The 23963-nt window shown below is 40.4% G+C and overlaps 1 protein-coding gene across 2 annotated transcripts in view; it reads left to right on the forward strand.

Annotated features, from left to right (window-relative positions):
* The window catches only part of med23 (mediator complex subunit 23), a 104706-nt gene that overhangs the window by 54901 nt on the left and 25842 nt on the right, over positions 1–23963 (forward strand). For both annotated transcript variants that reach the window (XM_051644807.1, XM_051644808.1), the window contains one exon: positions 19059–19239. In XM_051644807.1, coding sequence (XP_051500767.1) covers positions 19059–19239 — 181 coding nt within the window. The remainder of the gene's footprint in view (positions 1–19058; positions 19240–23963) is intronic.

Genomic DNA, 23963 nt, shown 5'->3' on the forward strand with positions numbered 1-23963 from the left:
GCGGTTTTTACTCTAAATTGACCTCACATGGATCGACTGCGGTGGTTTTGGAGTTGTTGCAGATGTCAACATTGGTCAACTGAGATTTTGGTTAAAATTTTCCAAGGACTGTTTTCACAACATACTCAGTTTGACCACATATGGCTCTAGACCAGTGCAATTCATCTATGCATTGTCTTTGATTTCAATATACACTGATGAGCCAAAATATTATGACCACCTGCCTAATATGTTGTTGGTCCTCCACGTGCGGCCAAAACAGCGCTGACCCGCTGAGGCATGGACTCTACAAGACCCCTGAAGGTGTCCTGTGGTATCTGGCACCAAGACATTAGCAGCAGATCCTTCAGGTCCTGTAAGTTGCGAGGTGGAGCCACTGTGGATCGAACTTGTTGGTCCAACACATCCCACAGATGCTTAATCGGATTGAGATCTTGGGAGTTTGGAGGCCAGGGCAACACCTTGAACTCTTCATCATGTTCCTCAAACCATTGCTGAACAAAGTGTGCAGTGTGGCAGGGTGCATTATCCTGCTGAAAGAGGCCACTATCATCAGGGAATACCATTTCCATAAAGGGGTGTATCTGGCCTGCAACAATGCTTAGGTAGGTGGCACGTGTCAAATTCCCACCACCGGCTTGTCATCTTCCCACAGTGCATGCTGATGCCATCCCTTCCCCAGGTAAACGGCGCACATGTACACGGCTGTCCACGTGATGTAACAGAAAATGGGACTCGTCAGACCAGGTGACCTTCTTCCACTGCTCCAAGGTCCAGTTCCGATGCTCACGTGGCCATTGTAGGTGCTTACAATGGTCGACAGGGGTCATCATGGGCACTCTGACCGGTCTTCAGTTCCAACACTCTGTTGCCAGTTTGTGCTTTGTCCCTTCTCGGACCACTGTTGGTAGGTACTCGCCACTGCTGACAGGGAGCACCCCACAGGCCTTGCCGTTTCAGAGATGCCCTGACCCAGTCGTCTGGCCATAACAATTTGGCCCTTGTCGAAGTCGCTCAGGTCTTTACTCCTGCCCATTTCTCTTGCATTCAACACGTTGACTACAAGAACTGGTTGTTCGCTTACCATCTAATCTATCCAGACCTTGACATGTGGCCTTGTTAGTAGATGATCAATGTTATTCGCTTTACCTGTGAGTGGTCATAATGTTTTGGCTCATCTGTGTAAATTATATGTAGGCCTATCATGAATATAATCGATAACCGCAATTATTATGCACTTCAATTCCAGTCACATTTTACTGTCCACTTAAGGGAATTTAAGTTTGTGTGTCATTCAGTGGAACTCTGACCATCTCACTGAGCTGCTCCGCAGACAACATTCATAGCCCTTTTCCACAGAAATTGCGATGGTTCTTGGCTGGTTCACGGCCGTGGCAATCTGGAGCCTATTGCAAACCGACTGACTTGAAACCCGAACGGTGACGTAATGATGTTAATATTTAGATTTTTGCCATAGCATATACTTAGGGCCCAAGCACTGAAAGAGCGGAGACCCTATTGTTCTCCTAAGGATTATTAGGGCTGAAGCACTGAAAGTTTGAGGCCCTATTGTTCTTCTAATGATTTCTCTTCTTTTCAAGGTTTTTGGTACTTTTGGGGTACTTGCGTGAAAACTCTTGAAAGTTTGCACACACATCAGAGTCATCGGTCATTAGGGCTTGGCAAAGTTGCAGGGGGGGCTCTGTTGCACCACCTAGAAGATGGGCATGTTCGGGGGGCTTTGTAGCACATACCTTTTGAGCTACCGTCACCAAACTTTGTACACATATAGATCTCATCAAGCCAGACAACTTTTGCGCTGACAGTCATAAGCTCCGCCCAACAGGAAAATGGCCATTTTGGATTGTTTGAAAAATGCATACTCTGGAATTTGAAATACTGCTCCTAGGAATTTCATGTTACAGGCATGTAGGCATGAATCAAATCAAATCACTTTTGTCACACAACCATATACACAAGTGCAATAGTGTGTGAAATTCTTGGGTGCAGTTCCGAGCAACATAGCAGTCATGACAGTGATGAGACATATAACAATTTTCAATAAACTTCAGATTTACACAACACAATTTAATATCTAATATACACAATTACAGTATACAATACACACAATATAGAATACACATTATACAATACAAAATAGTATATATAGTATATATAAAATGTACAGTAGGTTGTATTGTACTGTATTGACATTCAGGCTGTCGGCTGATAGTCAGTTGCCAGTGTGTTGTTAAGAGAGAATATAATTTATGACCGTCCAGTGTGAGATAATAAGATTATAAGATTAATAAAGTGAAGTGCTGATGTATATGGATCGTGAGAGATCAAGAGTTCAAAAGTCTGATTGCTTGGGGGAAGAAGCTGTCATGAAGTCGGCTGGTGCAGGTCCTGATGCTGCGATACCGCCTGCCTGATGGTAGCAGTGAGAGCAGCCCATGGCTCGGGTGGCTGGAGTCTCCGATGATCCTCCGAGCTTTTTTTACACACTGCCTGGTATATATATCCTGCAGGGAGGGAAGCTCACCTCCGAATGTGTGTCTGGCAGTTCGCACCACCCTTTGCAGTGCTTTGTGGTTGTGGGCGGTGCTATTGCCGAACCAGGCGGAGATGCAGCCAGTCAGGATGCTCTCCACAGTGCTGGCGTAGAACCGTGTGAGGATGTGGCGGTTCATTCCAAACTTCCTCAGCCATCTCAGGAAAAAGAGGCGCTGATGAGCCTTCTTCACAACGGCCTCAGTGTGGACAGACCATGTGAGTTCCTCAGTGATGTGGACACCCAGGAACTTGAAGCTGCTGACTCTCTCCACTGGTGCTCCATTGATGGCGATGGGGCTGTGTTCTTTTTCTCTTCTCCTGAAGTCCACCACAAGCTCCTTTGTCTTGCTGATGTTGAGGGAGAGGTTGTGCTCCTGACACCAGTGTGTCAGTGTGCACCTCCTCTCTGTAGGCTGTTTCATTGTTGTCAGTGATCAGACCTACCACCGTCGTATCATCAGCAAACTTAATGATGGCATTGGAGCTATGTGTAGCCTCACAGTCATGTGTGTACAGGGAATACAGGAGTGGGCTGAGAACACAGCCCTGTGGGGCACCAGTGTTGAGGGTCAGTGATGAGATGTTACTGCCCATTCTAACCACCTGGCGTCTGCTTGACAGGAAGTCCAGGATCCAGCTGCACAGCGAGCTGCTAAAGCCCAGAGTCTACAGTTTCACATCAAGCTTGGAGGGCACTATGGTGTTGAATGCTGAGCTGTAGTCTACAAACAGCATTCTCACATAAGTGTTCCTTTATTCCACAGTGTGTAGTGTAGATGCAATGGCATCATCAGTGGAGTGGTTGTTGCAGTAAGCAAACTGCAATGGGTCCAGTGAGGGAGGCAGCACAGAGCAGATGTAATCTCTGATTAGTCTCTCAAAGCGTTTGCTAATGATGGGGGTCAGGGCAACAGGATGCCAGTCATATAAGCAAGTGATTTTGGATTGCTTTGGTACAGGCACAATGGTGGATGTTTTAAAGCATGTGGAGACTACAGACAAAGAGAGGGAAAGGTTGAAAATGTCCGTAAAAACACCAGCCAGTTGGTTAGCGCACACTCTGATGGCGCTGCCCGGAATGCCGTCTGGACCCGCGGCTTTACGGATATTCACCCGTCGGAAGGATCGGGTTACATCCGCTACAGAGACGGAGAGTGAACTAACCTCTGTAGTTTCGGCTGCGAGAGCTCTCTCCGTGAGAGCAGTGTTATTTCCCTCAAAGTATTTAGCTCATCCGGTAGAGAGGCAGCGGTGTTCATGGCGGAGTTTTTATTCTCTTTAAAGTCTGTGATGATGTTAATTCCCTGCCACATGCTTCTAGAGTTGGTGGTGTTAAACTGTCCTTCAGTCTTGTTCCTGTACTGGTGTTTTGCTGCTCTGATAGTTTTTCGGAGGGCATAACTGGCTTGTTTATGCTCCTCCGCATTCCTGGAATTAAAAGTGGAGGTCTGCGCATTAAGTGCCGCACGAACATCACTATTAATCCAAGGTTTCTGGTTCGGGTAGATCCGTATTGTTTTGGTCGGAACAACATCCTCTACACACTTTCTGATGAAACACGTGATGCTATCAGCGTAAAGCTCGATGTCATCATCAGAGGCGGACTGGAACATCTCCCAGTCCATGTGATCAAAACAGTCTTGTAGCGTAGAGTCTGAATGGTCTGACCAGCACTGGATCGTTCTGAGGGCGGGTGCTTCCTTTTTCAGTTTCTACCTGTAAGCGGGCAGAAGCGGAACGGAAGAGTGGTCCGATTTGCCAAATGGTGGGCGGGGGAGCGATTTGTAGCCATCCCAGAAGGGAGAGTAGCAATGGTCCAAAACCCGGTCCCCTCGTGTGTTGAAACTGATGTGTTGGTGGTATTTTGGTGCGATTGATTTGAGATTGGATTTGTTAAAGTCCACGGTCACAATGAACGCGGCCTCAGTGCACGCGGTTTCCTGCTTGCTTATAATTCCATACAGTTCCTTGAGTGCCCGGTTTGTGTCGGCTTGTGGCGGGATGTACGCAGCAGTGATAATGACCGCTGTGAATTCCCTCGGTAGCCAGAATGGTCGACACAGAAGCATGAGAAATTCCAGATCAGAAGAGCAGAAAGACTTGATAGAATGTACGTTCCTCTGATCACACCAGGATTTGTTATCATAAAACACACCACCACCTCTGCTTTTAACTGAGAGGTCTTTCGCTCTGTCTGCTCGGTGCACGGAGAAGTGTCTGGAATCTCCGCAGACATCCAAGTTCTGTAAGGTAGATAATGCAGCAGTCCCTCATCTCTCGTTGGAAAGAGATCTGCGCTCTCAGCTGGCTGAGATTTTTATCCAGAGACTGAACATTTGCCAGTAGAATACTGGGTAGCGGGGGTTGATTTGAGAATGCCGGCTCTATTTCCCCTTTTCCTTCTGCGTTTCCATGGCCGGGCTGCCCAGACAAAGAGCTCCGCTGGCGTGTTTGTAAACAGCAGGTCGGCATTGAGGAATTTGAAGTCCAGTTTACGGTGTGTAATTGCAGAACCAATGTCCAAAATTGTTTGTCTGTCGTAGACAATAAGGCAGACAACATCCAAGACAAAAAACATAAGAATTGTAAACAAAACAAACAAAAAAACTACAATGTTGTGTTGGAAATTGCAATGCAGCAGCCATACTCTGCACCATCTTGATGCCAAGACATTGATGATGCTAAATTGTGAATCGATTTTTTTTTTTCTCCCCTTTCCAAATTGGAATGCCCAATTCCCAATGCGCTCTAGGTCCTCGTGGTGGTGTAGTGACTTGCCTCAATCCGGGTGTTGGAGGATGAATCTCAGTTGCCTCCGCGTCTGAGACAGTCAATCCGCGCATCTTATCATGTGGCTTGTTGAGCACACTACTGTGGAGACTTGGCACATGTGGAGGCTTCACGCTATTCTCCGCAGCATCCACACACAACTCACAACATGCCACTTGCACCACCGAGAGCGAGAGCCACATTATAGCGACCACGAGGAGGTTACCCCATGTGACTCTACCCTCCCTAGCAACTAGGCCAATTAGTTGCTTAGGAGACCTGGCTGGGGTCACTCAGAACTCACGACTCCAGGGGTGGTAGTCAGCGTCTTTACTCACTGAGCTACCCACGCCCTCTGTGAACTGATTTTTGATATCGAAAGATGTTGCCATGGCGACGCGATAAAGTAACGTCAAAAAATGGGAAAAAGGAAGTGTCTCATATCTTCTGCATACATCGTGTGATTTACATCAAAATTGAGCCAAACGTTTGTCCTTGCGGGCTGATCACATTGATGTGGCTATTGTGGGTCACGGTCGTAGCGCCACCAACTGGCGGAAGGAAATGTGGCACTTTTAACAGACGTGGAAATATCCCTCTTATGTTTACCTGAATTGCTTACATTTTTTTTAGAATAATGTCAAGACCGTGCAGTTTTAAAATTCTGAAGGGATTCTTGATATCTTAAATTCTGTTGCCATGGCAACATATTAAATGTCATTATTCCTTTTTATGTATATTCTTATGTTTTTGAGGTACTTGGCATGCTTGAATTTTCATGATATTTTGCACACACATCAGACTTGTCACCCATTAGGCCTGGGCAAAAGTTAACACATGGGTGTGGTTGGGGAGCTTTGTAGCACCACCTTTTGACGAAAGTGGTGGGGTCAGTTTCTTCTACGGTAACCAAGCTGGCTACGTATATTGATCTCATAAAGCTAGACAACTTTCAAAATTAAAGTCATTAGCTCCACCCAAAAGGAAGTTGGCTATTTTGGATTGAATGTGTATTTTTTGAAAATTGCCGGCTGTGAAGATCTGAATTCTCCTAGGGGATTCATGTGACTGCCACCAAACTTAGGCAATATTATGTCAAGAACTTTTTTAAAAGAATTTCAAGACCCTGCTGATGTAAAATTGTAAAGGGATATTTGATATCTTAAATACTGTTGCCATTGTAAGTTAAAGCATTTTTTAAAGTGAAATAAAAAAGCTATAGAAGTCTTAAGTTTATTGTAATGAAAATGTACTGCACAAACTTTATATTTTTTATATAAATAAAATATAATAAAAATATCAACTAAAATGTAAAAATACTAGAAAATCAAAGTCAGTTCTGTTCCAAATTTTAGATCGAGTGGCAAAGTGCTCAGGTGCAGTACCAGAAATGTCCAGCAGCCAAGCTCCATAGGTCAGACAGCCAAGCTCCAAGAGGTCCTCACTGCAGCCTGTAGTTCGATGACGTACTGGATTAGATCTAATATGTAATGGATGTTGAGACATGCATGCGCCAGAGTGGATTTTGGTGACGTCATGATTGTTTGAACACGCATGCACTAACTCAGTGGCACCGATGAACTGTTATTGTATTATAATAATAATAATGATAATAATACCTTTTATTTATAATGCGCTTTTCTTACACTTAAAGTGCTACAAAATACGTAACATACAACAGCAACCACCATACCAACAAATGTAAAAAACTAAACACAAAATTACTAACAGCAGCAACCACACATAAAACTAATATTAATAAATATTAAAAGACTACCTTAAATGAGTCTTAAGTAACTTCTTAAAACAATCCAAGGTTGGAGTGTTTCTAATAGTAAAAGGAAGAGCATTCCATAGCTTAGGGCCTCTGAAAGAGAAAGCTCTTTCCCCCATAGATTTAAGTTTGCAGGAGGGCTGCTGAAGTGCAAATGAATTGGCAGAACGAAGAGAACGGGAAGAGAACGGGAGGGAGTGTAGGGCGCAACAAGACTGCAAAGATACACTGGTTCAATACCATGAACTGCTTTATACATTAAAATTAGAGTTTTAAAATCAATACGAGCATGGATGGGAAGCCAGTGCAACTGTGAGAGCACAGGGGTAATGTGTAGATATGGTGAGGTATGTGTAAGAACACGATCAGCAGAGTTCTGAATATACTGAAGCCTATTTATGTTTTTTGCTGGTAGGCCAGAAAAGAGGGCATTGCAGTAATCCAGCCTAGAGGTGATAAAGGCATGGATAAGCCTTTCTGCATCAGCCAGAGAGAGGAAGGGCCTAAGTCAGGCAATATTTCTAAGGTGGTAAAAGGCTGTTTTGGAAATATTTTTAATGTGTGCATCAAATGTCAACTGAGCATCAAAGATGACACCCAGGTTCCGCACTTGAGAGGAGGGAAGCACAAATCTATTGTCAACCATCAATTTGAGATTCAGGTCAACTTTACGTGTAGCAGCCAGTGTACAAATGAGCATGAGCTCAGATTTGGAACAGTTCAGCTTCAGAAAATTATGCTGCATTCAAGTACTAATTTCATGCAGACACTCCATCAGCACAGTTAAAGTGCAGTTAATATCAGGGCCAGTGCTGATGTAGATTTGTGTATCATCAGCATAGCAGTGATAACCAAGGCCATACTTCCCAATAATCTGCCCGAGGGGAAGCATATAAATGCTGAATAGAGTGGGGCCCAACACTAACCCCCGTGGAACACCCTGATGCACTGGTACAGTCTCAGACTTATTATTACCCAAGATGTCAAACTAAAAGTGATCTGTAAGATAAGATCTGAACCAGTCCAGCACTGTCCCAGAGAGACCAAGCCAGCTTTGCAGCCTATCCAGTAAGATGGTGTGGGATATCAGAATCAGAATCAGAATGAGCTTTATTGCCAAGTATGCTTACACATACAAGGAATTTGTCTTGGTGACAGGAGCTTCCAGTACACAACAATACAAAATCAACAACAAGACTTTTTAAAAAATAATTAAAATTGAATAAAAAATAGATAAATATTGAAAAGAAAAAAGTATATATAGAATACACAATAGACAATATATATAAATATATATACACACACACACACACACACACACACACACATATATATATATATATATATATATATATGGATAGTTGACAAATATGCAGTAAAAAACTATTTTTTTGTAAAGCACAATTTTTGAAAAAAAAAATAAAAATACATCCATTTATGTAGTGTGAAGTCTGATATTTAAGAAAATATAAGGGGTCACTAACTTTGTCAGTTCTTTCACTGTTTTTTGAACATTTTCACTGAACTGCACTGAAAATGTGTCCTATGGTGTGACATAACAAAAATGAAGAAAAAAAAAGATAGTTAATATACAAAGAGCATGAGAGAGATTTATTTTCATTGTTAGATGCTTATTTTCATATGGTGTTTTATATTTATGAAATTATAAATACCCCCCCCCCCATTACTTGTTGAACTTGTTGGACATTTTCATTAAATGCAAGTCAAAATTTGCTGTCATCCTTTCAAAAATTTTGAAAATTATACCAGTTTAAGATGAGTGATGATTATATCTACCCTAATGCAACATTCAACAGTTTTTTTTAAACATATTTTCAGTTAAAAAATAAATTTTGGGTTCTTTTATGCGTGTCACACCATAGGACATTATGTCACACTAAAGGACAGAAATGGTAGTTGTTGGATTAAAGAGAAATAAGAAAATATTTTTATTTAACTGAATGAAAGATGATTGAAATTTTTAAATATAATTGTTGCATTTTTCAAAGCGACATTTAAACTATTTACTTTCTTCATCATTCTCTTAGGATCTCCTCCCTTCTGTGTGGATCCCTGTTAATTTTCTCTCCATACTTTCGTGTTCTCTCTCTCCCAATCATTTTTCTCCCTCAATTCTTTCTGTCCAAAAATGAAAGAATCCAAAAATGAAGGACCACATTTTATACTTCAGTAGTTTGCATGTAAATGTAATCTTCAATAGAGTAAAGCATATTTGGCCTGCTGTCCGATATTGGAGGGCTCGGAGCTCGAGACTTGACTTGAGTCCTGATTACACCAATCCCACCCGGACTTTACTTACTTGGGGGCCGTTTACACAACAACGTTTTCAACTAAAAACGGAAAACTTTTTATGTGTTTTGGCTGTTTGTTTACACGACAACGGAGTTTTGGGGCCTGTAAACGCAAATCTTTGAAATATGGGTTTCAAAGTGCAAGTTTTTGAAAACGATGCCGTTACCGTCTCCGTGTAAACATACAAAAACGCGGATTTGTGAAAACGATGACGTCATGCGCACGCGTATTACATGTTCAGTCTATTGGCATGTGCGCGAGTACTTCAAAACAACACGCGAGACATTCAAAACTACAATGGCGGACTACAGGACTGTGTTTATGCTGCTCAAGATTTTTAGTTTATTGAAGCTTCTCCAGCAAATTGTAGATTTAATGCATCACTACTACGACCAGCGATCACCATCTTCATTGTTTGTATTCACCGCTCTGTGGAAGAATGCTTATGTGCGCAGGCGTGTAGTGTTTCTTTACAAAGTGACATCACCAACTACTGGCCTGGCATGCATAATACAGCATTTTTAGTCGTTTTGGGGATCGTTTTGACAACGTTGTCGTCTGTACGCGAAACTTTTCAAAAATGCGTACTCTTAACTTGAATAGTGAATATTTGAAAATATGTGGAGATGGGGAGGAGGCGGGATGACAAGAAAATCTGTCACGGGAAGCAGGTAAGCTGCGGCTTATATACTCCTGCTCGCGGGCTGTGATTTGTCAGATTAAAATTGGCATGCTACTCCCGAACCTCTGTTAATTAACTTTTACAACTATTTATTTTCATGACACTGAATAGCAGTATCATCATACATCATATCGTATCACTATAACAGTACAAATGTTCTGCAAAAACAGCAGAAAGTAGTTTAATTATTGCAATTAAAACACTGAAAATGGTAAAAACAAATTTGTTACATTTTATTTAATTATTTAAAATGTTTCTTTAATAGACCTTGTCCTCTTGTGTGACATGTTTGTCCTCTGGTGTGACAGATGAGGTGGTGTCATACCAGAGGACATTTTCTGTCACACCAAAGGATGTTTCAGCCTTTTGTGTGAGTTAATAACCTTGCTATTCTTAGCTAACATGTCATTAGCAGTTAGCAAGACACATTTGCACAATTTTCCATAATTATGCAGTTTAACATAGTTTTTAGTAAAAAATAAATAATTTAGTGGTGTCACACCAAAGGACAACAAAACGTAAACACTTTTAGAGCTTTGAAACAAGTTAAATATTTGAACAATTTAGAGACAAAAACTTACCATGTGCACATGTCCTGGCCTTAACAGGGGGCTTCAGAAAAATGACCTTGAATGGGGTTATAGAAACTAAATGAAGTCGTCCGTGGAATTGCCCGATTTAAAATGAGGATATGGTGTCACACCAGAGGACGTGGTTTTCAGTGACAAAATGTATCAACTTTCTACGCTTTTAGAAATACATGGATGAAAAAAACTAATTGCCATTTACTAAAACAGACACTTGTAAAATTATGCCAGTGGTATTTATCAACATTTTTATGCTTTTCTTTTTAATTTATAAAAGTTAGAATTTATTGAACCTTGCTTTATTGAACCATAGGACAATTTTGAGATTTGGCTCAAAAAATTAAAAAATCTTATGACAATGCAGTTTGTATAATAACAGGTCGATGTAAAGCAAAGAAATGTTTAATCATTTAATGTATTTTTAAATATTTATTTTTTAAATATACTATTTATTCATTTTTATCTTGTGTGACAGTGAAAATGTCATGTCAACAACCCATATATATATATATATATATATATATATATATATATATATATATATATATATATATATATATATATATATATATATATATATATATACACACACACACACACACACACACACACACATTCACAACGTAGTGCAAATCTAAATACAAATCGGTTATGTACAGTGCAAGGGAATGTAATGGCAGAAGAGTTAGGATGTGTTGGATAATATAAAGAAGATAAATAGATACAGTGTTTCATTTAACGGCACAAACCAGCACAAATCGAGCACAAATGAACGACACCGGTTTGGTGCGATTTGGATGACGGGGTGGAGAGTGACGTCACTGATACTGAATTCAAATTCTTATTTCTAAAGAATTCAGGGAAATAGTTATAGTGTTTCTTTTAATGGCACAAATGGAGCACAAACGAACGACACTGGTTTGGAGTGATTTGGACCATATGAGGTGGAAAGTGACATCACACAGCCAAAAAAATTTCTAATATCTCAAACACTGAACCAGCACAAATGTTAATTTTTGCAGCACAAATGCAGCACAAATGAATGGTATAGATTTGGTAATGATTTTATTAAATGGGGTGCTAACTTCATGGAGGTTACAAACATCCAGTACATAGTGGATTTAACCCAGTACGTCATCGCGCTACAGGCTGCACTGAGGACAGACTCAATAGGCTTGTTTTACATACATGGTCATGATATAACAGCAAGTCGGACAGATTTCTAACCGGCATGCACCTGTTGGTGATTACCGGTGATCGGTTCTGCATAGAACTTGCTCATCTCTAAAGAGCCTAATGAAATGCATGCTGTTTTTTCTTCAATCATTGGATTGGATCATAAGCAGAAAATGTGAAACATAAGTAGCCTACTGTCGCTCACATGGATTTTTTAAATATTACAGTCTCTGAACTTTTAAATACTCCTCCTAGGGTATTCATGAGACTGTCACCACATTTAGACAACATTATGCCAAGACATTGAAGATGCTAAATTGTGAACAGATTTTTGATCAATCGAATGGTGTTGTCATGGTGAGGCATTAAATTAATGGTGAAAATGGGAAACAGGAAGTGTCTCATAGATTCTGTGTGCAATGTGTGATTTAGATAAAAATTGAGATGTATGGTCTAGGGGGCTAAACACTTGGATGTGACTATTTTGGGACACAGCCATAGAGACTTTAAAGTAGTTCTCTTGTATTTACCCAAATTGCTTCAAAATTGCTTAGAATAATGTTAAATGCCAAATGCATGTGTACATTTCCACCCGGTGGCTTTCGGAAAACAATGCAAGGTAGACACATGCATTTGGCATTTAACATTAGCATATCTTCTGCGTCCATTGTGTGATTTCGATCAAAACTGAGCTGCATGTTTGGTAATGGGAGATGATCACAAGGATGTGGCTATTGTGGGTCATGGTCATAGCGCCACCAACTGGCAGCAGAAAGTGTGGCACTTAAAACAGACTTTGAAATAGTCCTTTTACATTTACCCAAATCGTTTCAAAATTGTTTAGAATAATGTCAAGACACTGCTGATGGAAAATTGTGAAGGGATCCTTGATATCTTTAATAGTGTTGTCATGACAACGGATTAAATTACATGGTGTTGTAGTCAAACTGGAATGCTGGCATATATCTATTACGCATTGTATGATTAGGGTCAAGGTTTACATGAATGTTGAGTTGTTGCAGTGTCCATCATGCATTGTTTTCTGAAAGCCAACAGGTGGAAATGGACCCATGGTGCTTGGGCCCGTCATCGCTGCTTGCAGCTCTATTATTATGTTTAAGTTTTTACTGAGAATCCCACCGGTTTACTTAACAGATTGCTGCGAGTTAGTAAGTAGCTGGTCAAAAATCCTCTATAAGATGAGAAGAGTGTAAGGGAAGCTAACAAAGTAGGCGAGCCTAATAACTTACTGATATCAGCTGCAGAGGACACCAAACACCGGCATGCAACATTTCTTGCTGTATCTTCTCGTAGACTCATTTTTTCTTTTCTTTGGGATGTCTCTATTTGTCTCGGATTTGCGTAGAAGACCATTTCTCAAGTAGAGTTGACATTTTGTCCATGTTTCCACAATGCTTTTGAAGTCTGGCATTTCTGTGGGTTTTTTATTTTTGTTATAGAGTGTTGAAGTACACCTTGCTGCAGACGGTAGCTACTGTTGTTGCAACTTCCTGGTGACGAAACATTATCCTGCCCTCCGCCCCCTGACGTAATCGTTACTGCGTAGATACCAGCAAGCTTTTGGGGCCGGTGTGGAACCAGTTTTTACGCCCCGGAATGGCCTTTTCTGCATTGGAAACGCGTGGAACAGTTCAAGAATTTGCACTGGTCCAGGAACCTGCCTCCGAACCATGTCAGTGGAAAAGGGCTATCAGAACATGTCCTGAAGAGCACGTGAAGATTAACCTCTTCTAAAGTGCTTTAATGCACGAGCCATCTGTGGAGGTTCATGCCAAACTTCCACAAAAATAAAAACAAGGTTTTTGATAGTGAACGCAAAGTGCTCCTGTTTCACTTTAATTTAACGTTCACATAATGGCAAATGCTCTTGGTCATTGTGGTTTCATACCAATTGTCTTTTTGCTTTCCCTGCTGTTATGAGCCAGGAACGAGAGCGTGACCTGTCCTCTGTAACACAGGATGGTTTCACCCAGTTTTAACTATTTTTGACGGCATGCCAAGAGACTGCCATGTTGCAACACAGAGATTTTAGACGCCTCCATATCGTCTTCTAGCCCTCTCGCTTTACCTGCTGTCGCAAGCCAGAAATGTGTTTGTAGCGAGACGCTGTTCACTTTATTGTCTTGCCTTTGTTTGTGACATGCCACAAGACTGCTGTGTCGCAATACAACGACTTGAGACTTATGCAGTGTTTTCTCCACCCTCAAGAGGGCCTGGGCACAAAAAAACCAAAAAACACCTTTGTCCCCAAATGCAGCCCTCTCACTTTCACCACCGTCACGAGATGGGAACGAGTTAGAAGCATTACACAAGTCACTTTCAGTGCACGTTTTATTGTACATATTTATATTAGACTCATATTTAGATCAGTAAATGGTGTTGGCTGAACTTTGAACTCACAATAAAAAAATGTATGTTAATATTGAAGTTTTATATTGAAGAGAAGATAGATACCGGTCTTTCAGAGGAACTATACTGAACCATGTGAAGAAAAAGCTGTCTATCATGTTATTTAACCAATCAGGTCAGAGTAAACTGCTCAACAAAAACCTGATTTCATTGGTTATAAGAAGCAGGTAGACCTGCCTTCCCCCTCATGCTTGCAAAACTCTTGAGTTAGAAAGTCATGCCAAAAGGGAAGACAGAACAATGTATATCTGATTATTTCACAAATATTTTTGCCAAAAGAACAAGTCATTTATACTTTTTAAATTGTTTATTTTTACACATACAGACTGATTCTGCATGGTCAATCCATTTTGCTGTTCATGACACCCTTCCTTGCTTGCATATAGTGTTTGGGCATATTTAGGTGAAAAAACTGCCAAAAGCATGAAAAAATGGAAGTTAGATCATCACAGATCAAATTTACTTGGTGTTAATATGAGGTTACAAATTCACGACACTTGAATTACACTTATGCAAAGCATTTAAATATTGCAAACCTTTTTTCTTATGATTGCAAGTGGATTTACACTTTTACAAAACGTTCTGTGTACATGCAATATTTTATGCTTGCAATCTGATTTACTCTCACAAATTTTACTTTGTGCATGTAAATCTTTCTATCATGCTTGTAACTTTTTTATGAAATTTACATATCTTACTCTACACATGCTAATCTTTTAGGCACTAATTTACCTTCATTAGTGCCAAAAGACTGCCATGCCCCAGTGCAAATTGTGGCTGCACGAGGCCCACCAGCTCTAATTGACTAAGTTGCGCTGGTTGACTTTCCCCTGGGGGTGAGCTGTGTGCAGGCTTTGACAGTCACGGAAGAACCTCTGTGCCCAATGGTGGGGTTTCCAGCTGGGTACTGAGCACAGTCAAGTGGCTATGTGTTTTAGTTCTCGAGATGGCTGCCTCGCTTCAACACAAAAAGGCTTCTGCTGTTATTTTCTGGTCACCAAGATGGACCGTGGCCTGCGGCCCACACTGGAATCAGTTCAAGATGGTTCCTCAAAGACAGATTTTGTCATGTTGGTTCATCCAACTGATTTGTATCACTGGACCTGGAAGATGACCTTCCCGCACATTTACCAAATATGTTTTTGCGGCGCTTGCTCCTATCAGACTGTGCATTGTCCATGTGCTGATTTACCTCATCGTTTGGTTGCTCTTAAGCACAATCAGAGGAACAAGGGTGCAAGCACAGGGATCTGTTGCTCAGTTAATTGAAGCATTTGGGCCTCAGTCAATTGGGCAACTCGAAAATGCCTTGCATGTAGCAACGCAGTTGCTTACCTATCCTTGTGATGTGTCACTGTGTAGCCATGCTCGCAATATGAAGAACGCGTTGTTCCCTTAGACGAATGTTGCACTGGGCCAAGTGGCCAGACACAGAGTTGTCCCCTTGGACAAACATACTCTGCTGGGCATCTGCACCCTGACTTACAAATGGCAAGTGAAATTTCTGCAAAGACAGGGAAAACATGTTGCTGGTTGCGCTACTGTTGCCCTACAGCCTTTGGTTTCCAAAACTGGTAGAGCTTTTCGGTGCATCCCCAACTGGAGTGGAAACTTCATGTTTGTACGGGGCTCACCTTTATACACTACGGTTGTCGCAGCAAGAGCTTGACACCATACTACAGACCAGGGCCCCCTCAACAAAGCAGCTGTATGCCTTAAAATGGCAACTTTTTCGCCAACTGGTGTTCCTCTGTGGAGAGGGCCCAGTGCGTTGCCCTGTGCAGATGGTGCTACACTTTTTTTCAAGAGCTCATTCATGCATTGCTCACTCATCCATGTTCAAAGTTTATGTCACTGCCATAGCTATAGGCCATGACCTTTTTGGTTTGTTTGTCTGTAGGCAAACACTCTTTGGTCCGTAAGTTCCTGCGAGAAGCGATATGGCTGAGAATCTCTCGCCTCGCTACTGTCCCGGTCTGGGACTCAGCGCTAGTACTGAATGCACTTACGGGTTTCCCGTTTGAGCCATTTAATGCAGTACGCTTACACATACTCTCTTAAGTCCCCACTGTTTCTCGCTTTGGCTACAGTCAAACGTATTGGGAACCTTAAGGCCTTATCAGTCATTGACTGTTGCTTAGAATTTGGACTGGGCTTTGTCAAAAGCCATTCTCAGTCCTAGGGATGTTTATGTGCGCAAGGTTTTGGCCACTCCCTTCAGGGCTCACGTTACCATATAAGCTCTCTCTCTCCTCCGTTTGAGTCGGACTAGGCACAGAGACAGCACATGCTCTGCCCTGTGTGTGTGCTATGCATGTATATTGACCGTACAGTCAATTCTGATGGATAAATCAGCTTTTTGTCTGCTTTAGGGGCCATTTAAAGAGCTTAGCCATCTTCAAGACAATACTTTCTTACTGGGCTGTTGACACCATTGCACTAGCTTAAGATTCGCAAGGCGTACAGTGTCCCATGGGTGTTAAAGCTCATTCCACCAGGAGCATGGCCTCCAGGGCGTTTCTGGCTGCAGGCTGGGTTTCCCCTAACACCTTTACCAGGTTTTATAACTTGGATGTCTCTTCCCCAGATCTTCACTTGGAAGAAGGGTTGATTTTTAAATGTATATTACCATGCTGGCTAGTGTCATTGTGAAATAGTTGTGGGTCTCTAGACCATGTCGTTCGTTCTTTTTTATTCTTTTTTTTCCCTTCCCCTTTTCTCCCTAATTTGGAATGCCCAATTCCCAATGCACTCTTAAGTCCTCATGGTGACATAGTGATTCACCTCAATCCGGGTGTCGGAGGATGAATCTCAGTTGCCTCCGCGTCTGAGACCATCAATCCGCTCATCTTATCACGTGGCTTGTTGAGCACGTTACCGCAGAGACGTAGCATGGGTGGAGCCTTCACGCTGTTCTCCGCTGCATCCACGCACAACTCACCACACACCCCACCAAGAGTGAGAACCACATTATAGCGACCATTAGGAGGTTACCCCATGTGACTCTACCCTCCCTAGCAACCAGGCCAATTTGGTTTCTTAGGAGACCTGGCTGGAGTCACTCAGCACACCCTGGATTCGAACTCGGGACTCCAGGCGTGGTAGGCAGCATCAATACACGCTGAGCTACCCAGGCCCAAACCATGTCATTCTTTAACTCTTCCCAGTATGAAGAGCAATGTATTGAATGTCTACACCATTCTGTTTCTCTATTTCCTCCACTATGTTGTGGATGAGGATTTTTGGACATTTAACTTGATATGGCTAATGTCATTGTTATACTTCCTAACAATGAGTGGTTATTGAGGTTTCTCTCTTTTCCATTCTATTGTTCAATATGAAGGGGATACTATGCCAATGCCCCTAGACCAATAGATTGGTGTTATTTTATAGTGCTTCAGAGATCGTCACCCCTGGGAGGAGTTTCCCATAGAGTCAGCTACTGACGCAGCATCTCGTTCCCTTCTTTTAAGGCAACCAAGGTTACAGTTGTAACCAGAACGACTTTTAAAGCATTTCTGTCTCCCCATCAAATGGTAGTGCTGCATAGATCCTGTCTCTATGAAAATTCACTTCCACTTCTCTGCAGGGCTCTACAGTAAATGTTGCTGCACAAGGATCAGTTATTATATAGTTTTGAATAATATGCAGCGTAGGGGAGTTCAGCTATTTTCACAATAGTGTTTCACAATGGTAAAAAAAATCCATAGAAAATAAAAATCAATAAATCCGACAATGTAGAACACACATATATAAATAAGGGAGTGAGACTATAAAACATCCACAGTGCAGAACACACAAACATACATACATACACACATATGTACACACAAACAAGCACACACATACAAAGGAATGCAGAGAGAGACCATAATCGAACAATTATTTTGAATTTTGTCAAATAAACATAAATAAGCCACAATTCAGAACACACACACACACACACGCACACACTTCAAGGTTAGTTCAAAGTCTTAGTCCGACCCCACTGTGAGAAAGTTTACACTTAGGTGTGGGAGCTGCACACCATGATCAGGTTTGACTGTAAGCATATTGTGGCACCATTACAAAATGTAACCCTTTAACATAAGTTGTTTTAAAATGCTACAATTTAAAAAAAAAAAAATTTATAATGTCTTTACATATATCCAATGCAAAATTTGTGATAATATCTAGAAATTATGTTTGTTACAACATTGGCTTATAGAGATCAGCCAAAGCATGGAGCACTGAAGCTATCTCTGAATCTATTGGCCATAGTTGTCATTTCATGTAATTGTTCTTTTTATTCCAGTAGATGTCACCAATGACCCCCAAAACATGACATATTTGGATGTTTTGACAATCTTTCAATATACTGAAATTGTTTTTTATTGGAGTGAAGATAACATAAAATGTGCTTATTTTATATGAACATGAATGGAGTAATTGAGTAATTTAGAAAAAAAAAAATATATAATCCAAAAGAAATGCATAACTTTAGTGTTTTTACTTTAATCTAGATAGTGTTATTTCATTTCTTTAAAATAAATTGGGGGTTCCACATTTGATGTTTTGGGTCAAATTTGAGGGTTCTCTATTGATAAGTGTTAAAAAGGGTTAAAGTTTAAAAGTCAATTCAGCTTGCCATTGTTTCATACCATCCAAACAAACTAAACTCTGATGTAAAACGGACTCCGCACAAAATGCTCTAATGAAACAATTTCTGCTCCATGCTAAAAATATAAATTGTTCTCTTATTTTCTTCCCCTCTTCCTCTCTTGTCCGGCAGGGTTCTGGAGCGTATCGGGGCACGTGCGTTGGTGGCCCACGTGCGGACCTTTGCTGACTTCCTGGTGTATGAGTTCTCTACATCAGCAGGCGGACAGCAGTTGAATAAATGTATCGAGATTCTGAACGACATGGTGTGGAAGTACAACATTGTGACCCTGGACAGACTCATCCTCTGTCTGGTGAGCTCTGTCTTCATGTCTTTCAGTGTGTCCTGTAGAAGGAGGTGTCCTCATAAAGCACACCTCCAGTTTGACAGTGATTAACGGCTTCCCACAGCACGTCTCATTTCATTGCTCTGCAGGATTTTTACTTGACCTTGTGAATATTGGCTCTCAAATAACTCTGCACTAACGTAAAATCTCTACAAACTGACACTTATTTTGCAGGCCAAAAGGTTAACTTTATTACACAGTGACAGCTGTATGTACTCAAGGATTTGTCACAACATCAAAACTTCAGTAGTAGATTTTCATGATTCTCAATACCACAGCAAAACTAATATGCCATTAAATATTTGTTTATTAGAAAGGTTGAATATTAATATAAATATTGACAAATTAAAACAATGAAATGTATTCTTCAAGTATACTTTTGACACACATCCAATTATTTTGTACCACCTGTTAAAATTCACTTAAGACAAAATGATTATTTATAGTACATTAATATCTTGCCAAGACGGGCAATGCGCTAACTGCATTACCTGCATTAACCGCATTGATATTTAATACAATAGCACTATTGCGAGTGTGATATTGCTTTGATACAACAGTTCTGTAAACAATAAGTTGATATTGAGGAACTTACATTTCATACAGAAAATGGTCAGTTTTTAGTCTACAGTAATTTTGCTCTACTAATGAAAATAGTTTCAAACAAAACCTAAATGCAAAAAATCCCTCAGCAGATGTTAGTACTTAAAATACTAGTTATAAAAAATAAAAAAAAGGCAATATTTATATTTCAAGTAAGGCTGTCGATTTAATGCCTTTATTCAGTGAGATTAATTATATAAAAAGTAACCATGCCCCATAATAAGAATTTTTCTCCCAATGGAGCGGTTCAAGCTTGAAGTACCACCTCAGGTTTTTGTGACTCACAGTCAGCAGAGAGCAGTCAGCGCAACTCCAGCTATACAGGTAATGTGCAGTTGTACATGCAACGAACTGTCTGCTGCATGAAGCCCAACATTATTAAAATGACTATGTTCATGCATGAAACTCTACATGGCGCAAGCTGATAGGTTCTTTAAACTTATCTGTTAGCCAGTCAACTCGCTAACATGTATATGTCAAGCCGATCGGCTCACATATTGTAAGCTGATAGGTCCTTGGACATGTAATCGGGTAGCCAGTCAACTTGCATACTCTCTCTTTGCCTACATTTAAATTTGCTTATTTTCAATAAGCCAGATTCACTGCAGTGCGCTGCGAGAGTTTTCTCAACCCTCCTCCACCCCACCTTCACTTTTCTAGATCTGTTACATGGGGATTGTATTCATGTCTTATTGTGTATCAGCATGCCATACATACGTGATGCAACACGTGTTTTTCTAATTGTGAAGCAGAAGCATGTCAACATGCTTAACTCTATATGTCTGTGTATGTTCTAGCAGTAACAAGTCTACATGAAAAATGCGTTTATGCACAAGACACTGGAAACCAGTGAAGTGCTCCATCTGAAGCATGTGTACATAGACCAAAGAAAATAGTGTATGCAGAATGAGAACAGCCCTTAAGCCTACCTTGGACAGATTGACAGTCTTAATTACAAAATGGATGGCTATATTGGAAACAATATATTGACTTCTAAAACCACTTTTTGTATTGTCTAGTTAGTGCTTTACTTGTCTGCCACAATAATGTAATTTCTTTTAATTATCTATATTATTATATATTATATTTATAATTTTTATTTTATATATATATATATATATATATATAATATATTTGCTAAAAAAATAAAAATAATTCAGTATTACAATAATACAATATTACTCACTGAGAACTTTATTAGGAACACTATGGTCGTAATAAAGTGCTCGACGTGGTCTTCTGCTATTGTAGCCCATCCACCTCAAGGTTTGACGTGTATTCTGAGATGATATTTTGCTCACAGTTGCATAGAGCGGTTATCTGAGTTACCGTAGACTTTGTCAGCTCAAACCAGTCTGGCCATTCTTCGTTGACCTCTCTCATCAACAAGGCGTTTTTGTCCACAGTCACTGGATGTTTTTTGTTTTTGGCACCATTCTGAGTAGACTATAAGTAGTAGATTCTAGAGACTGTTGTGCATGAAAATCATCAGCAGTTACAGAAATACTCCAACCAGCCCATGTGGCACCTTCAAGTATGTCGCGGTCTAAATCAATGAGATCAAATTTTTTCTCTCCATTCTGATGGTTGATGTGAACATTAAAATACATAAAACACAAACATATCTCAAATGTGAATTTTGAAGCCACTTTGTTTTTAAAATCAAGTTGCTAAATAAGGACTACAACTGCCACAAGTATGTGAGTTTACATGCTATATGAATCAGACAACCATTGCAGTCCTTGTGTAGCAACTTGTTAGCAACGTGTTTTAAAAAAAACACACAGTGGCGACAAGTTGCACGTTTAGGGAATGACTGTGTAATTTAAGTTGTAGAACAAAATGCGAAAGTCATGTATATCCCAGACCTTATTTTGCTCATAATTGAAAAACTGCTATTCTAAAAACCCATTGGAAATTTCTGAGGGAACCCATGGCAAATTTTCTTCTTGGATTTACGACTACAGCCTGAACAGCTCTGTTGACTGTTGGATTGAATGGACTGTTAGCGCAGTGTGGGGAAAAAGCTATATGTGAAACATTATCTATAGTTGAAGACAGAAGTTTACACACACCTTATCCAAATTGCACTTGCAAACTGTAGTCTGGCTTTTTTATGGTGATTTTGGATCAATGGCTTCTTTCTTGCTGAGCAGCCTTTCAGATTATGTCGATATAGGACTTGTTTTACTGTGGATATAGATACTTGTCTTCCTGTTTCCTCCAGCATCTTCACAAGGTCCTTTGCTGTTGTTCTGGGATTGATTTGCACTTCTCGCACCAAACTATGTTCATCTCTAGGAGACAGAATGTGTCTCCTTCCTGAGTGGTATGATGGCTGCATGGTCCCATCTGGCACCAACAATCATCCATGTGATTATCTAATCAGCCAATCATGTGGTAGCAGTGCATAAAATCATGCAGATATGGGTCAGGAGCTTCAGTTAATGTTCACATCAACCATCAGAATGGGGAAAAAATTTGATCTCAGTGATTTGGACCGTGGCATGATTGTTGGTGCCAGATGGACTGATTTGAGTATTTTTGTAACTGCTGATCTCCTGGGATTTTCACACAAAACAGACTCTAGAATTTATTTTGAATGGTGCCAAAAACAAAAAACATCCAATGAGTGCCAGTTCTGTGGATGGAAATGCCTTGATGAGAGAGGTCAACAGAGAATGGCCAGACTGGTTCAAACTGACAAAGTCTACGGTAACTCAGATAACCGCTCTGAACAATTGTGGTGAGAAGAATATCATCTCAGAATGCAATTCTGACATGCGGGTTGGTGCTCTTTTGGCGGCACGAGGGGGACCTGCATAATATTAGGCAGGTGGTTTTAATGTTGTGGCTAAACGGTGTATAATTGAAGTATGGAATCAAACTACTACAATTGCTCTGACTGAAATAACAGTCGAAAACTGAAAGTCAGCACACTGTTGCTCCCAAATACTTTCATAATCAGGCACACAAGAAATGTTGATATAATTATGCTATATAAAGCTGACAACAGTGAAAATAGTCCAGACTTACACAAGCTGTGAATGTGAAGGTTTAATAATTCTGTACCCAGCTGTAATGCATGGTCGGCCCAGGTTTTTGCCTCCCATGTAATTGGAAATACGAGATGTTAGCCAATCATAAGCCGCACCCTGATCATTTCACCTTTGGCTGTTTCACTGCTTAAATTCTGGATAATGGCTGTCCCGATGCGTTCATTTCAGCCAAAATACGGGACGTCCTGGCTAATACAAAACAGACGAGACAGCAGCTACTAGCATATACTACACAACTGTCTTTTGTTGCACTCCGTACTGAGCTTGCTTCTTATATAATGAAATAATTTATTCTCACATCAATATTGTTTTAATAATAATGTATTTCTTTGGTAAGAGCATGATCTGTAATGCGTTGGAGTCCTGATCATGGTTTATTTAGCAATAAAAACGTCTGACTATACAATTCCTTACATATCAAACAAAGACAGAAACTGTATTATTATATTTGTCACTCACCAACATTGCTGTCATGTCTAATATAGTTGGCACTGCTCCATCTTTCATTGTAAGTTATTTTGCAAAGTCTGAATCATAGTAGTTCTCAAAAAAATCCTTAGAGAAATGTGCTGAACAAAACATATAATTCCACTTTGATCGATCAGGAATTTTTTTTTCCAAATAAACTAAAGCCACACTTTCTTAACATTGTCATCCTTTGGAAGGCTAAGCAGAGATGCTGAATTTGAACAGCAAGGAGCGGCATAACATTTTTTAATCTTCCCCAACCTCGCATTCTCTTTGTTAGTTAAATAGCAACTTCAGCAATGATCCCTCTGGATGTGTAGCAATGGCTGTACAGTGCATCCGGAAAGTATTCACAGCGCTTCACTTTTTCCACATTTTGTATGTTACATACTTATTCCAAAATGGATTAAATTCATTATTTTCCTCAAAATTCTACAAACAATACCCTATAATGACAACGTGAAAGAAGTTTGTTTGAAATCTTTGCAAATTTATTAAAAATAAAAAATGAAATAAAAATCACATGTATATAAGTATTCACAGCCTTTGCCATGACACACA

This window comes from Myxocyprinus asiaticus, chromosome 19 (assembly GCF_019703515.2).
Source record: "Myxocyprinus asiaticus isolate MX2 ecotype Aquarium Trade chromosome 19, UBuf_Myxa_2, whole genome shotgun sequence".
Classification (NCBI taxonomy): domain Eukaryota; kingdom Metazoa; phylum Chordata; class Actinopteri; order Cypriniformes; family Catostomidae; genus Myxocyprinus; species Myxocyprinus asiaticus.